The sequence below is a fragment of the Mycetomoellerius zeteki genome, unplaced genomic scaffold, assembly GCF_001594055.1.
Source record: "Mycetomoellerius zeteki isolate Tzet28-1 unplaced genomic scaffold, Tzet1.0 scaffold140, whole genome shotgun sequence".
NCBI lineage: Eukaryota > Metazoa > Arthropoda > Insecta > Hymenoptera > Formicidae > Mycetomoellerius > Mycetomoellerius zeteki.
In genome coordinates, this window is record NW_017256341.1 from 41996 (window position 1) to 62908 (window position 20913).

Sequence of the window (20913 nt, forward strand, 5' to 3'; positions counted from 1 at the left end):
CATCTCCGAAATGAGCAGTGACGATTCAAGCCATAACAGTTCGAAGATAACTCCGCCTCTTATCTATCCGTGGCAGATATAGGTATGCGAGATCTCGCCGGGGATCGTTTCCAGATAATGGAGACGTGATACCGGAGATTGTTGTTAGATAATAGAAATGTGACGCCGGGGTGGTTAACTCGCCACTGCCCGGACAACCACCGTCCTCCGCCGCCCGGTCTATTGATCGTCCCCGAACGACCAAGAAGGCGCGAGACCAGCTGCGCCACTCGCGCGCCAGCGAACCCCCGCGAAAAGGCGAGACCGAAAACGGCGTCGCGACGCCGCGACACCGGCGTGCGAATCTTGTCCCCGTCGGAGTCACCTTAACCCTTTCGGGATATTCGTCATCTAATTCGACAGCGAGATATCTTGAAAATAACGTGCACCTTTTGACACCTGTTCCGAGCCGAAATTTCCCCGAAGCATTCCACAAAGACTTACATCTTACATCACACAGAAAAACATTCTATTGCTAAGAAAAATGATTACTCGATTCACTTTTAAGTAAGGATTATCTTTAACAAAGAATTTGATAACAATACTAAAATATATTTATTACAAATTTTAAAAATACTCATTATTATATATTCAAAACAAGAATTTATTTTCTTTTGAAGAATGTTATAAAACTGAAGAAACGACTTTATGTAATAAGCAATTTGTTTTAATTTAATAATCTTAATTGAAGGATTATATAAACTTACTATAGGACTCAGAATATATTTTGAGTAAATTTGATGCTTGTGATGAATTTTTATGATAAATTTGCGGAATATGAATTTTTAAAATACTTGAAACAAGCAATTATTTTGTGTGGATACAGTATGTATTTTTCTGTACATCTTTTAAAATCTCAAAATTGTAAAGAGCCGTTGTTTCCCAATTCTTTTACAAGCTTAAATTTAATAGACTAAAACGACCTATAAAACACGCGGAAAAATAGAACTTTGTTGCTGCATAGAAGACAAAATAACGTAAAAGAAACAATTTTAACAAAGCGACTCTTTGAGAATTTTTTTTATTTAAACTTTTATACAGCAATTTCAAACAATTATTTCCGTAATAATTTCAAATAAATAAATGTCATCGAATCGTAAGTAATGAACGAGTTGCAATCACTTTACGCAATCGAGAGTCTTGCTCCAATTAAAATTTGTTATTTCACATGTAATATTCCTCTCTCTCTCTCTCTCTCTCTCTCTCTCTGTCGCTCTCGCTAAAGCGACAAGAAACGATTAAAAATTAAAACGACCGCCGCGTGTCGAGCAGACAAGCCGTCATATTTGTCTCGCCGCTATTTTCAGCTGCCACTAGCAAAACCAAGTTATTCCCACGCTTCTACTAATTGCCCGCTTTCTTGGGTACTGCATACGGATCTTCCACTTCATAACCATGCGGCGGTATTGGATTTTTCACGGGATTATGGAACAACGTGTGATTGCCATCGCCCCAAGGAAACGGCTGTTGAAAGAGAAAAGGAAGCTAAACATGCAGATCTCTTTCACGCATCAAATATTTAGAAAATTTGATATCAGAAGATTGATTTACTATCTATTGCGTGAAACCTTTGACAGATGAGAAATATTAATTTTATGGTTTCTTGGTTTCTAAGTAGATAAATAAATAATTTTATCTCAAATCACTAAAAAGATTAACGCGATCAAAAGAGAGGTAATAAAATCGGAAAGTGGCTCTGTTTATGAATCCAAAATTAGAAGAAATGGAGTTTTCCTCCATCGTCCTCTCTTTTGCGAATTTTACGAAATATACACTGAAAAAAAGAGTCTGATTACATTAATTCGTTGTCTGTCAATTGGAATTCTGATTGAAAATGGACAAATCAGAATTTTCTTATTGAATCTATGATAATTCTACAATAGTTCAGAGATGACCAAAATTCTGATTGATATGGTCAATATCTTATGGTTCGTTTACTTTCAATAAAAAATTTTTCTCATTTTCAGTGCAGGAAAAATTGTAATGAAATTTATTGTATAGGCAAACTGGAGTAAGGTCAGTAGAATTGTGGGTCTTCATTAGTCAATAACGTTGTCCAATACAATTTTTTGCAGCACGAATTTAAATAGACATTTCCGTATTATTGCCTTCTAAATATAAATCCGTTGACAAAATTTAACTAACACCTCACAATTTTAAGAAAAGTGGCGTCAAAGAGACAAAAAATGACGATTTTGAGGACTTTCATGACGTTGTAGCATTTGTATCAAATTTTTTCTTAAATTTTATTAATATCACGCAAAAATATCAATTTTTAATTTCATAATGCATTTTAATTCGTTTCGATGCAGTTTTCGTTTTCAAGATATAATTTGAAAAATAGTATTTCCCATGTAACACGTGTATCTACTGTAATATATGTATATAACTCGAAAATGAAAATTCATATATTGAAACGAACTAAAATGCATTTTAAAACTACAAGTTGATACTTTTGCGCGACATTAATGAAATTTAGAAAAAAAAAGATACCAGCGCTGCAACGTCATGAAAACCCTCAATCATCATTTTTTATCTTTTTAATCCCATTTTTCTCAAAATTGTACCTAGTCAAATTTTATTAATAGATTTGTATTCAGCAGGCTCTTTTGTCCATATTTTTGTAAATCAAAAATGACTCTTCACATTTGTGTTGCAAAAAAAAAGGTAAAATTTTGTCGGACGATGTAACTGAAATTACCAAAAAAATTGGTCTAGCTGTCAGAGACACAATAAATTACCGTGATAAATAAATGTGACTGAATAAAGACTTAAGTTCCAGAATATAATCATCTTGCAAAATTTGAAAAAAATATGGATACAAATTCTTTAGACAGTTATGTATTTAATATTTGAAGAATAATATTTTCAAAGTAGATTAATTAAAATTGATTTACTTTCTTACTTTCATTGTGCATCAAAAATACAGAAGCAAATATATATTTTATGTTCATCTTTATATTTAATCAATGCAATTTGTAATATAAATTCTACAAGAACAATGCTATGTGATTTAATGGTAGATTAATAATATCTTATCTTCATATTTGATCGACTTAATTGAATACAATAATAAATTTCGTGAGCGGTCTGCAATACAATCGCTCTGCAATTAATCTACAATGATTTTATAAATTTATATACGAAATACAACTATTTGATTCTTTGTCAACGATTAAACTCTCGCTGATGAAGAATCAACTATAAAATTCGACATTTATAATCATAAAACGAAATCCACACGAGAGAATCTAAGTTCGCGTAACCACCGGATTGTAATGGTAGAAAGATTCCTTAAGTCTTATTTCTTTTGACAGTTCTAACAAATGGGACCAACTAGAACCTTAGTCCGTCGACACATGTACGGGAGATTCTGGAACGGTTCCCTCGGCTGCTTTGCTTTTTCTTGCTGCTGTGCATAAGTAACCATCGACATAATCACGACGATCGGTAACGCGACGCAGAGGGACAATATACGCCAAAATAAGAGCTTGCGTGGATCTGTTCACAATCGATCGTATTGTTATTTACATGCAATTGCTAATAATATCGCTAGGAATTCCACAGCGAAATTAAATTGCATTGCACTCTACATCTCTGTTAACGATAAATTAAATTTGTGCCAAATTCTCAATCTATGAAATATTTCTCTTGATGAACGTGTAATATCGAAATAAAGGGCGAAATATTAAAATAAAGCAAATTCAATTAGATTTCGAGTTATTACTGATAACATTAATTAGTTGTATTCAAATTTTGTTTCAATCTGCAGGAAACCGAGAAAAATATGAATTTGATTAAAGTATAATATTTAATAACTTTCTCCTTTTGCATCATACATTGTATTTAATTTACGTATTTTAAAAAAATAATTATGTTATCTTCTATATATGTATTTATACGCGTAATAAATGAAATTTATAATAATTTAAACTCAAAGTTTTATTTTTCTAAAGTAACACATGATTCTGTCCTCTCTCATTTTACATAAAAAAAACAATTTTACTGAAGTATCTAAAAATTTAGCTAGATACAGATCTGAAAATAATTTTGGTTGAAGTATCAAAATAATTATGTAAGGCACTCTCAAACTCTGATCGCTAGAATATTAAAACTTCTTGCAGCCTTGTCATTAACGCATAATTATTTTGATGGTCCAACAAAATTATTTTCAAATCTAACTAAATAAGTTTCAATACTTTAGCAAAACCATTCTTTCCGCATATATAGCCTCCATTTCGATCATCGTTCATTTCTAATTTCAAGTCATCTAAATCTTGGCGTCGCAGAATTCCTAGTGCGCCAAGTTGTGAATTTATTGAGAAAGTTCAAGAGATACGCATGGAGGAATTCCCAACGTTACCGGCGTGCGGGTAATAAATTGATGGCCGGGACCGGGGAGGAGGACACGATGGTCTCCACGGTGGAGGGCACGGTGGGCAAGGAGGATCGCAGTGAGGATCATCGTCCATCGGCGAGGAGCAAGGATCCGTTTCTGGTACGGTTCGCGAGTCGCAGCCCTTCGATCTCTCGAACATGCCGAGCTTTCGTCGGAAATGTCGGAATGTTAGGCACCGCAAATCGGACGGTCTCCAGATACGAGCGAACGACATCATTCAACGAATGTTACGTCTCGCGTTACGATTCCTCTTGGTTGCGTTTTCGGATTCTCTCAAGGGAAATTCGAGGTGAAAGGCGCAATCGAGACCTAAAGATTCTAATCACGGGGAGATTTTTTTCGTTTGAAGTTATCGTCATGATTATTTCGCGATAGTCGATTGACATGCATGGTTTAGGAGCAGAAAAAGTGACTGCATTCAGCTTTAGCAGAATGTTTATTTTGCAACTGTTGGAAGTTTTCTTCGTGCTGATTGGGTTATATTTTTAGATCTAGAGGATGGTCCTATCTCAACAGATAATCATAAAACAGTTACAAAATTGTTGTGTCTTGCTGAACGCAGCCATTGAGTAGCGAGTTTGCTGAAAATTCAGTATGAACCATAGACGTAATCAAACATAAGATAGGTGTAATATTTCCATGAATACGCAGTAGGGGAATAAATTTGAACTCAAATTTGATTGGTTATTCTATGAAGTTGTCATTATCAGTTTAAAAAGAGTGAGGTAGCTTGAATATCTCTCTCCTTTTTTTTCTCTTCAAAGTATCGAGTTGAAGAGAAACACTGATATGTTCAATTATTTCTAACGAAGCAGAAAGATGCTAAGATCACAGGGAATGTGTAGTTTATACCTATTATGCCCGTATCAGACTATGGATTGACGATTACGATTAACGGTTGCCCGGTTCTATTTCAGCCAGTTACGATGGACTCGCTACATCGATTAGTTGAAGTAGAATCGAGCAACCGTTAATCGTAATCGTCAATCCGTAGTCTGATACGGGCATTAGATCTATGGTACGAATGAATAACTAATGCCTGCTCTACTAAGGTAAATTAATTTTTAATCTCGGTTCAACCTATTCTTTATTTTTTTATTGATTCTTAGGGTGCGTCCAGACTATCGAGCCGCGAGCCAAACCAAGATTAAAGTTAATCTACATTGGTGGAAACGAACATAAAAAATATTTATATTTTTATACGCGCAAGAAAACGTAGAATCTATGAAAAATAGAAAATAAACTTGGATTTGTAACATGTGTTATTTGGGTTGGGTAATATAACACTCGACATTGCTTGCGAAACCTTAAAAGCAACGTTCGATACTCTTTGTTACGACAACGCCTAACGACGTTGAAGAAAATGTGTCCGTTTAATCCCTCCAGAAGATGAGATTAATAGCAGAGTGCACTTAAACACGAAGACGTCGCGCTTACGAACGGATGCGTCACGTGATAAACGGGAACATCGTTTAATCCGCACTTTATCGATACGCCACTATGTCTGGACCAGACGGAAGCTGGAAAACAATCCGCCACCTGCCTTTCCCGCGGAAAATATTTTCATATTTGCCTCTCGCAACACATATTCCTCTTTGATCAAATATTTTCTTGGAAGTTGCTCGGTCGCAATCGTTTCTTCAAAACAACTTTATCTGAATATAATAATAATAATACTTGTTATTATACAATATATCAGAGTTGATCTGATGAGAAATAAAATACAATTATATAATTATTATGTATTATTATGATACATTATAATTGTAATCATAATTTTATAATGTAATTATAAAATGATGTGTTATTTTATGATAATATAATAACAATACATAGTATTATAACATATAATTATTATATAATGGATGCAAAATATTACGACGAAAAAAAAGTCCTGTTTTCATTCATATTATAAATCTAATATGAATGTAAAAAAAGAATTCGTATATATTTGTACAGCGTTCTCTAAAGAAACGAGAGGGATAATTTAGGCCTGCATATCTAAATTTAGTCCTAGTTGCAATATCCGGCGTCATCCGCCAAGAAACTCTATTTGGCCTTCCATTCCCATAAAGACTGAATATCGAGCGAACGAAGGAAAATAAAATTGTTTGCGAGCCGACGACAAAGGGCTCGAGCTTCAATTCTGCCTCGGATCTTTCGCGTGGCATTTAATTACGCCTCTCGGATGTCGCGAGTATTTGTCTTTTCACTTCGCGGTCGACGAATGGGCAATTTTCAGAATTCGATGGAATCGTAATGTCACCGATCTGACCTTTCGAGGGAAGCGTGGCTCGGATATTCCGGTACGATATTAATACAATAATTGTGCGAAAATATCAAAGGCTCCGAGCATCGATCACGGCGAATCGTTAAGATTATTATTAACCCCGACAGACATAGGAGTTTTTTTGCTGATAAAATAAGAACGCCCACTTTTAACTTATTTGCACGTTTACCAGAAATGTATTGGCCATCGATTATGCATCTTTTTTATAAGACTTTCCGTTCCCCGGGCGCATTTGTTATAGTGTTGACCTATATACGGAGAGAGATTTACAATACTTATTCGATTAAACTTCGTAAACTTGATTTTCGACGGTATGGAAATCCATCATGAATTATGCATGATTTCCTTCCCATTGACGCCTCGTCGATGTTTATTTGTTTTATTGATAAATATGTATGAATATGTGTCCCAAATCGGAGCGTATTATTATTGATCTTGAGATTGGCTGCGTACAACAAAGAAAGCAGCTTTGCAACTGTTGTAAAATTCTTCAATATTGGTTTATACGTTTAGATCTGTAAGGAACCAAAAGCAAGAACCAATCGTATTGAAGAATTTTACAACAGTTGCAAAGCTGCTTTCTCTGCTGAACGCAGCCATTGTTATTGAGATCCGTATTAATATTTTTTAAACAGACATCCGAAATATTATTTTTCTGCTTGTTTGCTTTTTCGCGGATGATACTGAATTATCCTGCGAACGAGCAGAGACAATGCTACCAGATTCGCACGGGGCTGCTTTCCTGGGAAACGGGGGTACGTCGATGCGACTTGCGCGACAACCTTTGACATTTCAAAAGGGCGGATCGAAGTTTCCTTTTCACCCTCCGAGAGTAGGCACACTCCCGGTGTGACCCAACATCCGGCCGAAATGTGCGACGCATAAAAGATCTACGTACTAATTTGCTGAGCTACAAATGAGTTTCTGCCTCGTAAAAGCTAAGACCTTGATGTTCGTTAATCTCCTTCACTTCCTTTTTTTTCTTTACTTCATATCCTTGATTCTTTCCAGTAGTTAAACGTAACGCATCCTTCCCTCTCCCTTGTGTTTTCGTCGCAGTGACATTTGCAAATAAAAATACACGCAAAGCGCGCAAAAAATATTCCAAATGCATAAGTCCCACGATTTCATATATCGCTTATAAAAAATATATAAATGTTTCCTTTGTCATTAGAATTCTCAAAAAGCGACTTGTACTGCTTTATTGTAACATGAAGAAATTTGCAATTACCATTTGCAGCATAAAAAAGATTTCTGCTTTACATTTACTTTATTCTTCTTTGAAATCAAGTGTGTATAGAAGGCTTCGTAGTGTGCAAATTTGACAAAAGAACTTTTCTTTTTTAACAAAAAGATGAATTAAAATTTGTATCATATTTTTCATACCTTTTAAAATGTTGCTATCAAATAATTAAAGATTATGGTCATTATCCTAATTTGAAATATACCTATCAAGAAACTTGGTATAAAAGATCCGCTCAAAATTAATTTCAAAATATGATTTTGTTATTTATAAATCTTGATTTATTGTTTTTTTGATTGTTTATTAAATCATTTCTAAAATATTATTTATACTTCTAAGGCAAAGCTAACTATATACTCAATATACCTGTTAAAATAAGGTTTTCATTTTTCGAGAGATGATATTATTCATTCGTGCATCAAATGTATAACATATCATACATGTAGCTACAAGAAATAAGAGAACTCACTACAACGCGTGTATAATACAAATTCATTTTTTATATCAAAGATTATTTGTTAAATCACATACATCATGTGATGTATTCAACAGTTTGCAGAATCAAGAGATCGTTTTAAAAAAATATGCGAAACAATGGATTCAGAGAGCTGGAATGTTTCACGAGAACAAAGCTCTGGAAATAGAAAGAAAAATTCTGAATACGTATAGATCCAAAAAATTAAAGAATCAAATAAAAAACAGAGAAATGTAAAATCAAGTTAACAACTTAATGGAAAAGTCCTTAAAATAAAAAAAGTCCATAGGAACGAAATTCTGCGAAGCATTAAGCAAATTTATATTAATTTATAAATTTATGAGACTTATAGGTCATTGGGAGATAAGCGATAGGTAATTTTTCGAGATTTTTCTCTTCAATCCTAATGCATGCTCAATCTTAAAAGCATCTTGTGCATTTATTGTCGTCACGTATTTATATTAACCATTAAAAGAATTTTTGTTTCGAAGCACGAACGCTGTCGGAAAATAAATCGACCACGCTTCTTGAATCTCAATTTCTAATTATTGTAGATCATAATTAGTAGTGGACATATGCGGTTTATCATAGCCCATCATTCAACTGCGCAAACCTAATTGCGTCGCTCGGCACGCGAGATTCTCCGAGGCCGCGTTGTACATATGGTACATCTCCATTAACCGCAATATAACAACGGGCTTGCCATATCCATAATTAAACAGATGGAATGAATAATTGAAAGTACTAAAGTAGCACTTTTTCTTCAACGAGCTTTCTCTGTAAGCGTTTCCATCACTAAAAGTTCATGAGCAATCTTTTTTGACAAACTGATATAAAACTATTTTTTTCTTTTATATTTATTTATTTTAATAAATAGAACATTTTTAAGACAATAAAACTAAAAAATAGGATATTTGATATAGACAGAAAAACAAAGAAAAGAAAGTTATAATGAAGAAATTAATATGAACGCAAAGATATGGATGCACTGAGAAAAATTTCTGGTTGAAAATGGATGAGCCAGAAGATTCCACTCACATCGATTAGAATTCAGATTATATCAACTAAAATTATGATAGATTCAACTAGAAAATTCTAATTTATGTATTTTCAACCAGAATTCTAATCAATGCAATCAGACTCTTTTGCATAGACAGATAGATAAAGAAATAGATAAGGAAATAAATCCTATTATTCTTTGTCTTGGAATCATCTCGTTATCATCTCTCCACTATTAGGCTATTATTAAACTTTCCTATTGAAAATTGGGACGAGCCTATATTTAATCGATTTTCCAAATGTCTGACGTCATTTATGACGTCTCTTAAAGAGAGAGAGGGAGATAGAATACTAGAAGTTCACTCTCGTTCAACCGAAGTGACGTCAACATTGTGATGTCCTCCGTTATCGTCAACTGGAGTAAAATAATAACGAGACATGAGTGCGGTTTATACTGAACACCACGGGCGCGACTTTTCCACAAAGTGGAGCATTAATCGCAAATGTCAAAACGAGTCCCAAGTGTGAAAAGCATGATTGCACGATTGGAAAACATTTGTTTTCAAAATAATAACAGGGGTAGATTAAAAACGCACGTTAAAAGTAATAAACTATCTTCTTTCAAATCGCTCTAAGTTGGTATTTTAGCGAAAACAAAAATAAAACTACAACTAACTGCAACTAAGAATCGAAGATTTATAAATCCAAAATTTCTAGTAGTCACAGCGACTAAAAAAAATTCTATAACGAATCTAACTGATAATAATAACTTCAAATTGTATTTAATAAATTTTTATGAGAGATAATCTTATTGTACTATATTTACAATTAATAATACAATTAAAAATGCACAAGATCATTTAACAGAAAGTTTATTTTAATGAGAAGTAAGATAAAAAACAGTTGAAAATATGATATTATAATATTTGAAGAGCTATCCATAAAACATATCTGCAATAAAATAAAACACCGCATAATCATACATAATGAATCGAACTAGCAAAAACTTCTTAAAAATAAAACTTGCTAATCAAATGATATATTTTCTGAATAATTGCTAATCACATAATATATTTTCTGAATAATGATACACGATTTTATTTATGTAATGTCTTTAAATTCAAACAGGTGATTTATCAATTTTATGAAATCGTTAAACAAATAATTTTCGGATCTAAAATCTAAATCCATAATTTGTTGAAAATGCAATCATTATAAAACAATCTAATAGATCTAAATATCAAAGATTTAACTCAAGGATATGCAAATACAAAGGTCAATGGATTTTGAATTCATAAAGTCAAGTATCTGTGAATCCATGAATATGAACAATTCTGACGATGACTAATCGTCTGAGATGTACGCAGCAGCATCCGTGAAATAAATTATAATTCCTAGACCTGTCCTAAGCAATACTATTATAAATCACATTATGTCATAAATTAATTATATTATAAGCTAACTAATGACGCTCTGTCTCACAAACACTATATTTTCTAAGTAGTAAGTAGATTCAATTTTACCGAAATTCTATCCCATATGAAATATATATATGAAATAACTTAAATATTGAAGTAATTGGGAGAATAAGTAAAGGAATCTTTTGAAGTTATTTGGAAAATCGTCATATTCAGTTAGCATTATTTTATGCGCACTTACGACTATGATTTCTAACATCGCAAAATCTTCCAAACAATGGAACAGATTCATCATTTTATCGGTAAACACAACAATAGAATTATTTTATCCGATTTTATCTTATTTATCTCCTCGGTTTTCTTTCGAGAAATTTAATACTGTGTAATATGTATTAAATTGGTTATAATTAATTATTTCTTTTTTAATATTAAAAGTATTAAAAATAGTATTTTTAATACTCAAAAGAAATAATTTTTCACTGATTTAATAGTTAGAGTATTAAATTTTTCTAAGGGTTATCAATAATGTTTATTAATATTTTTAATTAATAAATTAATTAATTGATATAAAGAAAAATATATATATATAATAAATGTGGCTAAAACGCGGGAAAACATTTCAAAGAAAGAGAGAAAAAGAAAAGGAACAGTCTCTGCATCAAAAATTCTCTCTAATTATTTTTCGCACGTGCCTTTCTTCTTCCTTTTATAATTAGTACTTATCTTTTCTTCACCCCGTTCCCTTCTCTAATTCTTTCGTACGCTACTGTCCATCATCATTGACCGGAGTACAGGCTATAAAATAGCTCAACGATTTACCATGACGATTACGCGCGCCGTTTCGCAATTCGCCGATAATTTCCTGCCGTTCGCCAGACATGTAGTAGATTTGTCGTTCGATTGTACACACTCGTTAAAACCAATCGATCGCCAACTTACCGATTCTCCAATAAGCTTCTCGATCGCCGATAGGTGCTCCAATTGTAAGGTGTACTCGCGAGAGTTCACATACGAACGATCACACGCGACGATCGTGCGGCTGCAAGATGTTCCCCGGCATTTTCACGCGACGACTCCTCGAACACGGCCAAGGCGAGACCCTGCGTTGGGATGTCATCTCGGTTGATAAGGCAGCTTCTTCGACGCCTGCGCTGTCGTGATTACAAGTGCAATGCCGTATCTAGGGCGGAATTCATAGACGGTGTTCAAGATTCGAGATGGTCTTAAGCTAGTGCATGAACCAATCAGAGAGCCGTATTAGCATCTTAAGATCTTGCTTGAAATTAAGAACGGACTATGGCTACGTTTACACCGTACATTTAGGCCGCGGCTTATACAATAGATGTCCTTGTTTATCCTGTAGGTTAAACAAAGACACTAAGCGCACGGTGTAAACGTAACCTATGGATTCTCCGGCCCAGAGAAAGGTTTCTTCGATTCAAAGAAATGTTTCTTTGCTATACGGTTAAAGAAAAAATTTCTTTGATTTGAACATAATTTTTTAAAATCAAATAAACTTTTTTATTTGATTTAAAAAAATTATTTTCAAATCAAAGAGAGAAATTTTTTTCTTTAATCGTATAGCAAAGAAACATTTCTTTGAATGAAAGAAACCTTTCTCTGAGTGTAGTGTCTTTGAATCGAACGAATAAAAAATTTATGCTTTTGTCATCTTTGTATAAGCTTTGCACAATGACACTAAAGGCATCTTGGAATGTTTGGATCTTTCAATCTCCTTACATTTTTATTTTCTCGATCTTTGAATCTTCGCGAACTTTGAGCGTCCTCGAGTTTGTCGCTCAACTCTGTATAAAATTTTCAAGTTTTTCGATTTTATATAATATTATATTTTTCTATACTTTCAGTTTTATGTATGTATATTCAATAGCAATTACGAATTTTTTGAAAAATATATATAGATCTTAATTTAGTGGTATTTTTTAATTTTCTACGCGAATGTAAGTTTTAAGAAATTCCGCGTCCTTGAATTTATCGACCGCGCGCGTTTGCACGATTCAACTCTCTAAAATTTTCAAATTCTTCAATTCCGCAATATTATATATGTATATTTTTAATGTGTATATTCAATTTTCTAAGCTTTTTGTTAACAATTATAAGTTTTCTAGAACATTTAATTTATACCCAAACAACATAAAGTCTAAAATTGTGACATAAGACGTCTTTAAGTCGTTTAGACGCAAAAAACGTCTTATGACCCGATTTTAAATAGATACTTTTTGTTGTCTGGATATTTAGGATATTAGACTTTAACTATGATATTTTTTGTTTCTCGATATTTGAATGTTTGTTTGAGTCTCCTGTCCTTTTCATCAAACCAATCAATTTTAAAATTGTCGAATTCTTCAATTCTTCAAAATCACATTTTGACATTTAACTTTATATATTACATATAATAATTATAAAATTGCTTGAATTGATGAATAAACCACACTTATATCATTTTTAATTTCTTAATTTTTGAATCTTTGTAACTTTAGTTTTGCGTCTTCGAGTTCATCAAACATTTGCCTAAATTTTGATTTGTTTCAAAAAAATAAATCGAACATTCTTTTTCACATTTTTTTACAGTATGTATCTATCTTTGAAATCAATAATCATTGAACGAAAGTCATGCAACAAGATTAGATAATACGGCATTAGGTGATATTGATGACACAACACCACATTTCCACATCGCTGATGTTCGTGGACAATTTCGACGGTCGTATAGGAATAGCCAATGATTGTTCATTGCGTACGCAGATTGCGCCGGCGTGTCAGCTGTTTCATTCAAAACCCACCATGACGACTACGTTCAATTCACGAACAAAAGAATGGACAAAACGAAATATACAAGGTGTCTTGAGATAGATTTTTACACCTGATCGTTATAGATCGGAACAATAGTGATGTAAATTACTAATAACTATAACATTCTCTTAAAATTTCTGTAAAAAAAAAAAAAAATGTTGCTCTTTAGGATACAAAACTATTTTAGTGCCTTAGATGTTACCAAAGCTTCGTGAAAAAAATTACTTGAAATTAACTAAAAAAAATATTCTGAGACTTGAAGCGTATTTATAATATTCGTTGATCGTTGATTATTTAAGAGAATTTTAATTATATTTCGAACAACACAAACTTGCATGTATCTTTCGTATGTAGACGGGGCAAAGATTTAAGGTAAGGGCGAAAGAAGACGGGTACACTCGAATGGACGCCCCTGCGCTCTAGTTACGTCACTGGTCGTCTAGTCGGCAGGCACGCGTCGTCATAGTGAAAATCCGCCAGTTACAGCGGGGTTACAGGGAAGCGCACGTCACGTTCTCGGTGTCGCCGGTACGAGCGGCTTTTCCTCGGAAACAACGAGCGTTCAACAGAAAAAAAAAGAATAGGTGTCTCGAGAAAACATCCCGCTAATAATTGGTCGTTTTTCCGGTGAGAAAACCGGTATACGGAGCGGACCTGAGCTGAGCGCGGCGCAGCGCGTGGAGGCGGAGCGGAGCACGCTCCTCATCGATCCTCTCGACGACGCAGGTAAATCCCGGGTGTGCCCTTATTCTCACGATGGGGCGAGCCGTAACGCGTTGAAATCGCGAAGGACCGACAAGTTTCAAAAAAGAAAAGAAAAGTACGCAAAGCCGAAACGAGATCGGATACGAGAAGCGTGAATTTTGGGAGGATCCTTAACTTAATTTCTGCGAATATTAAACAGGGGTCTGCGAAATCTATCACGTTCTTATTCTCGCGATAGAATATGTTTTACGATTTTTTTCGATATATTCCGGGGATGAATATCGGAGATCCGATGAAGATTAAAAAGATATGCGCAGAATTCGAAATGAGGGAGGCATTGCAGGAGTGTCGGGAATACAGGAAACTCGAAGGACACTTTAATTTACTATTATGGATATGAGAAAAAGATTTAAAAAAATAATTAATAAGTTTCTTCGTTGTGATAAAAAAAAAAACAATTTTTTTACCCGGCGATTTCGGTATTCGTGACCTCGTAGATAAAGTCTGACATTTACGTTCGTTGTACAAATGACCTCCTACACTTCGATATACCACCGTTAAAAAATCGATAATGCCAATGAGGATGAGAGAAATCTATAACAGGAGGATTCTATATCGGTGTGAAATATCACCACAGTATATTGGCAAGAGGAAATTGCAATAGCTTTGTAGAACTAATAGTTTCATACAATTGAATTCCCAACTTAAATGAAAGAGCCTTGTATGCAAATCATTGCTGCACGAAGGATGAATCGTGACAGCAAAAGATTATAAATTCAAATAATTTTCTATGATTTATAAATTGCTCTGATTCATAAATTGCATTCCGATATTTTTACATGTCACAGAATATTCTATCATGCATTCATTTTTATCATCGACTGCGAATACACCTACCTCGAAACCTGCAATTTTTGTTTACTAAAATCTTGTAAAAAAAATTCCCTAACAATTTCCGAATTTTTTCCAGGTATTTTTGTTCAAAATTCCAGATAAAATTAGAGAATTTTTTAGAGTAATGCAAATAAAGTATACATATATTGAAAATTAATAAAAGATAGGAATTTTTCATAAGAGATATTTGAATATTTTCATAAGAATTTTAAATATATCTACACTGAAAGTAAAATGTTCTAAATTTTAATAAATATTTGGTTAAATAATGCCAGTTAAATACTTACTAAATGTAAACATATATTTATTTGGTACAAAAACTATTAGTTTTTTAACTATTTTTAACTATTATTTTTTATTTGGCAAATATTTCTTTTCCGTAAATAAATATTATATTAGTACTAATCAAATAATTATTTATTAAAATTTAGTACATTTTTCTCTCATAGTATTATTTCTATAATTGGAGCCGCGAAATCTATAAGATAGTGTAGAGAAGATACACTAAAATGTAACATCAATGAACTATACTGTGTTCTGCTGAGTCTTGCATCATCTTAATTTTTTTATATAAAAACTTGCGAAATGCACGAAAATGTACGTGAATATATTCGAATGTGTATGTCATATTTATTGTTAATTGATTGATCAATATTCTGTATCATCAAGTACCTAAAAAACATCAAAGAAGCAATGCTTTCAGAAAAAGAAAAAATTTAAATTTAAAAGTAAAATTTACTTGAGTAAAATTCCATGAGAATCTCTGAGTTTCAAAAATAGAAAAAAAAATCTGATAATTTCAGGTTTTCCTAGGTAGTAAACACTCTGTATTAGAATATAGCACAAGTAATCTTTACAAAAATCTATTTTAATACTGAAAATTGCTTATTTTAAATATTAACCACTACCTTTCAGCAAGACCGTACAAAGAGGGATACTGAGGGTGCATTGCACCAGGGCCCAAGTACTAAGAGAAGTACTAAGAGGTCCCAGAAGAAATACGCAAGAAAAGAAAAGAGTTATTACTTTATATAATAAAAAATAATCTGGAAGAAATATTCCTAAATATAATCATAGCTTTACGAATATATTTCATTCTATCTACAACTGTGGCTAAAAGAAGTTTCAGAGAGTAAATTAAAATTTATAAAATCATATTTACGCCTTATAATAGGACAAGAAAGACTAAATGTTTGTGCAATGCTTTCTATTGAAAATGAAATAATTAAAGACTGTAATTTTTTGATTGCTTAATCAATAGTTGTATAGAGAAAAGTTTTTTATGTATAAAAATTTTAATTATATCGTAAAGTTTATAAAAAATTTCATTATACTCTTTTATTATTTTCTAAACTCTAAAGTTTTTTTAATACGAAATTTATGAATAGGTAGGGCTCCATCTTTACCTTTATACTGGGGCCCCAAAAACTCTTTGCACGGTCCTACCTTCCAGTATTAAATTTCTGTAAGAAACGCGCACTGTTAAATTCATAATGTCAATTATACCTAATTTGAGTAATTTTAATCATTTCTATAAGTCACGACTGTTCCTACCCAATATATTATTAATTTGACTGAAATAGTAGAGGTAAACGATTTAACTCAAGTAAAAATGTATTAAATTTTATTTGACTCCAATTTATTTTATTATTTACAAAATACATACGTTAATATGGACGATGTTTACTTTGAAAATAATCATAGAAATGGAGTGATTTACATTTTGACACACATGGAAGTTAAAAATAATAAAATATTACTTAACTTAAGGGATTGAATTATCATTGTGCTCCTTTGATATCTAACAGTGCGTAATGAGGAATAATTTATTTTTGTCCTCTAAAAAATCTACGAGAACGGGGCGGTGTCGCTCAATGATCGGGTGAGCCGTCTACTTTCACGCGAAGAATATCTCGCAGTACGTTGCTCAAGGAACGACACTGTGACCAAGTCCCCAAGTTCTACTAATCTCAGCGATAACTGTAACGCGCGATAAGTTACACTTATCGCTGAGACTAGGGGACAGTAAGAGAAACATCAATCAGTAAATTACCTTTGCTATTTGTCGGAGTTTTTGCAACTGGATAATGATTAAGGATACAGTCAACGTGATGCTACAAATGCTTTAAAGCACTTTTTGATTGATCAATTAGTCAAATTCTTTCTTCTGCTAAATCAAATACTTTGAAGCATTTGTATTATATTTGAGACTTTTATCGCACCCTAATTTACACTTGTGTACTATTTTTACTTTGCACATACAGATCATCGAGGACAGTTAAACTTCTCTCTTGAATGCCAGTTCATCGGCCGATATGTCTATATATCGATCCATATTTTATTCCGCGATATCGGTCGTTCTCCTTTAAGACTTACCGACCTCGCGGGTTGCACGAACCGGCTACGTGTCTAGCCGCATAAAAATTTTATTAATAGTAGTACCTGCATTTTAATAAGTCCATATCGTTTACTAACGTCCAGCACCATAGGAATATTTTATGAAAGGTGAAAAAATATGAGATTAAGTAACCAAACTTGTGGTTCTAAGGTAGAAATAACTTTACTTCTGACGTTCTACTTTATTGACAATATAACTCTTACGTAATGTGCAACACAAATTTATTCTTCCGCAGATAATGAATGTAATTAACGATTAAATGAAATTGACACGAAAATTATACCCCATAATGTAACACGCGCGATAATTGCACCGTGATAACTGCATCATTTACTGTTATAAATTGTAGCTTTAAATGCCGGTTATTTTCTAAGATAATAAATAAGCGACATAATAAATAAGAAGATATTTTGCGCTCATTTATTATAGGTTTATGAAATCATCTTTTCATATTCGAACACGTACGTACAACATTGTCACGAAACAACATATTGTCACAAATCGTATTCAGCTCACGTCTCTGCGTTTTCCTTCTTGGTAGCTTAACAATTTATGAGCACTAATTAATGCAGCATTAATAGACTTCTTTACACATATTTCACAATTCCATGTTCAACATGATTAAGCAAAATATACGTAATTCAAAGAATATTAGAACATGAGCGAACAAAAGAGATCCACTGATAACGTGATTCATATCGATCGTTTCACAAGAACATTATCCTGTGATAAGATCTTGATAACACGATAACTATTGGAAATTAGAAACTCTCTAGCGTGCAATCAGAAGTCTATCGTGCTTCGCTCATTCGAGATTATCTATCCACTTCCGGTGACTAATGCAAAGGTTTATATTATATTATAGGTATTCATTATATTGAAATATTTATAGATGGATCGGATGCTACTATTGTATACCTACGCTCGTCATTAACTATAAGAGCTATTTTCCTGGCGGAACAAATTCTCTTTGATAGATAGACTACGTACGGAAGGCGAGCTTTGTTATCAAACACGAGGCTTATCGAGTGAACTTCAATGATACGTGCGAATCATGCAGTCGTCGTATGCCTCCACTCTTCAGAACGGAAATGCGAAGATGCGTAGCGGCCGATAACACAAATCGTAACGTGATATTCACCCGCACGATAACACGGAATCTTTCCATTCTACCGATTAATCCGAGACGTTGCCATCACTGTCGTCGTGCCGACCTTGGCACGATAATGATTCTTGACGCAGCTTGACGCCTTGGTCTCGCAAGATAACGAGAATGTTTGAATTATGATTAATCGACACGCGGAAGTTAATTATTTTCTATCTCTCGTTAACGACGGATAAGATACGCATTAGTTCTCACACTTGTATTTAATTCACGTAATATATTTGTTCGCGTTGCTTGCACTCTTTGCATTCAGCATCTTCGCTCTTTCTTGTCAACGTCCGAATATATATTTATCTCATTTTACGTATAAAATTTTTGAGGATTTCAAATATTTCGAATAGAGATTTATGTATATTACAAAATGACGAAAATGAACGAAACCGTTTTTGTTTATCAAGCATCTTTACGATAACGGAAAAGTTTCAGTCGCGCTGATGGAAAAGACCACCCGCGAAGGACCGATTTGCGTAACCTCATTGCAACACTCAATGTATTTAGATTGTATAATATCACGACATGACGTGCGACTTTTATGTTCGTAAGATGCGTGACGTCAAACAGCCTATATCCAAGAGGGTGCTCGTTCGTCAGAACAGTAAATTATCTGGAGAATCCAGTTCTTCAATTATCTAGAGACGTAACATCGAGTAAAAAATACTCGCGGGGGGCCTTCTTTTAATCGAAGAATATTTTTTATACAAGAAATATAGTTAACTTAATTAAATATATTTAATTATATTTAGTTAATTTTATAACTTAATTGAAACTTAATAATGTTATAAATATTATTGTCGATTATAAATATATTTTCTCATTTTTCTTCCTCGTTTGCTGTCCATCATTTAAATTTTTTTAAAATGTTTTTAATGTTTTCTGTTTTAAAACACTGATTTTTAAACAAATCAGCGTTCTCACATACATACTCTTTTCATCAATGTTTTTATTAAAAAAAATAACGCTATTATTCGAAAATAATTTTTACGAAGTATTGAATCATTCTTATTAGCTCATGTTGAAATGTATCGTACAGAGCGAGATACCTAAAACAAATTATCGAAATATGTCAAAAACTGAAACCTGGTATGGACAAAAAATATATTTTAGACAAAAGTTATATGATTTAAAAGGAGATAAAAGTTATGGTAAAATTAATTTAATAAAATTAATTTTTCATGATTACATGTACAAAGGTCATAGCCATTTTTTTAAATAAAATTATAATTAAATCTTTTAACGTAATATAATTCCTCTAATTAGAACGTGCTCCACCCTGTATATGTATAAGAGTATTACACATACATGTGTATAAATTAATTACTTGAAATGAGACTTTATCCCAGATTAAAAATTCGATAATGAAATTATTATAATTAGTCGCGCGCGCGAAAGGATAAAAGATATTAAAACAAAGAAAAATTAACGTGAGTAAAATTCACGTAGTTATTTTTAGCCTTTCAAAAATTAGCAACAGAATGAAATATCAGGTTTTGTCTGCGACCTCGAACACTCTTGGATAGTCAAAAAAATCTACATTTATCATACAAAAAACGGACTTAAAAAGTCCAACAAAAAATGGACTTAAAAATATATATGACTGATCTCCGCAGCTACCAGTAGATACTTCGTATCTATTCGACTATGTGTCTCTACCTTCTTTCTTGTCATTTTTTTTCTATGCAAAATAATTATGCTTAACTCGACGCGTAGTATATTTTATCTCAATTCGCAAAGCAGTTGACAGTGGCACCTTTTTTAACCTCTCTCTGTCTACATTCTTTCTTTGTTGCGCGCAGTAACCTAATTATAGAATGGAATTGTTATCTAACAACCACGCAAGTATCGACGCTTACGCATTTACACAATCTTACATTTCGTCGTTCGATAACTTTTTTTTTACTACCTCGCAAATATCAATATGCGATTACGCAGTAAAATTTAACGATCCCTATCACTTTTTCATTCTACTTCTACATCTTTCTCTCTCCCTCTTCGTCAATCACGTTATCGATCGTACTAAGTTCGCATATCGTTTTGCGTCAAACTGCATAATGAGGTTGATTGCATTTCTTTAGGAATG

General features: G+C 33.0%; 3 protein-coding genes across 9 annotated transcripts in view; 1 reads left to right on the top strand and 2 right to left on the bottom strand.

The window, feature by feature from the left end:
• rdgB (retinal degeneration B) overlaps nucleotides 1–11952 on the bottom strand; it is a 33513-nt gene extending 21561 nt beyond the window's left edge. For all 7 annotated transcript variants that reach the window (XR_001937042.1, XR_001937041.1, XM_018462424.1 and 4 more), the window contains exon 1: nucleotides 11803–11952. The gene's annotated coding sequence lies outside the window, so the exon portion shown is untranslated. The remainder of the gene's footprint in view (nucleotides 1–11802) is intronic.
• On the bottom strand, nucleotides 1098–7073 carry LOC108731876 (cytochrome c oxidase subunit 6A1, mitochondrial-like). Its single transcript, XM_018462426.1, has 5 exons — nucleotides 6898–7073; nucleotides 5876–6093; nucleotides 4403–4756; nucleotides 3383–3540; nucleotides 1098–1503 (listed from the first exon to the last, which is right to left on the bottom strand). Exons 3-5 carry the CDS (start codon nucleotides 4653–4655, stop codon nucleotides 1384–1386), a joined length of 531 nt encoding a protein of 176 aa, XP_018317928.1. The 5' UTR covers nucleotides 4656–4756; nucleotides 5876–6093; nucleotides 6898–7073; the 3' UTR covers nucleotides 1098–1383.
• A 2196-nt stretch (nucleotides 11953–14148) lies between the features above and the next one.
• LOC108731873 (putative glutamate synthase [NADPH]) overlaps nucleotides 14149–20913 on the top strand; it is a 35726-nt gene continuing 28961 nt past the window's right edge. The window contains exon 1 of the mRNA XM_018462415.1: nucleotides 14149–14400. The gene's annotated coding sequence lies outside the window, so the exon portion shown is untranslated. The remainder of the gene's footprint in view (nucleotides 14401–20913) is intronic.

Excerpts from the sequence above, each read along its gene's own strand:
- LOC108731876 (XM_018462426.1), bottom strand. The coding sequence starts at position 4,655 with ATGATGTCGTTCGCTCGTATCTGGAGACCGTCCGATTTGCGGTGCCTA. Across the intron at positions 3,541-4,402 it reads AATTTATTACCCGCACGCCG|ATCCACGCAAGCTCTTATTT; the intron begins GTAACGTTGGGA and ends GATTGTGAACAG. Across the intron at positions 1,504-3,382 it reads ACATGTGTCGACGGACTAAG|CCGTTTCCTTGGGGCGATGG; the intron begins GTTCTAGTTGGT and ends CTCTTTCAACAG.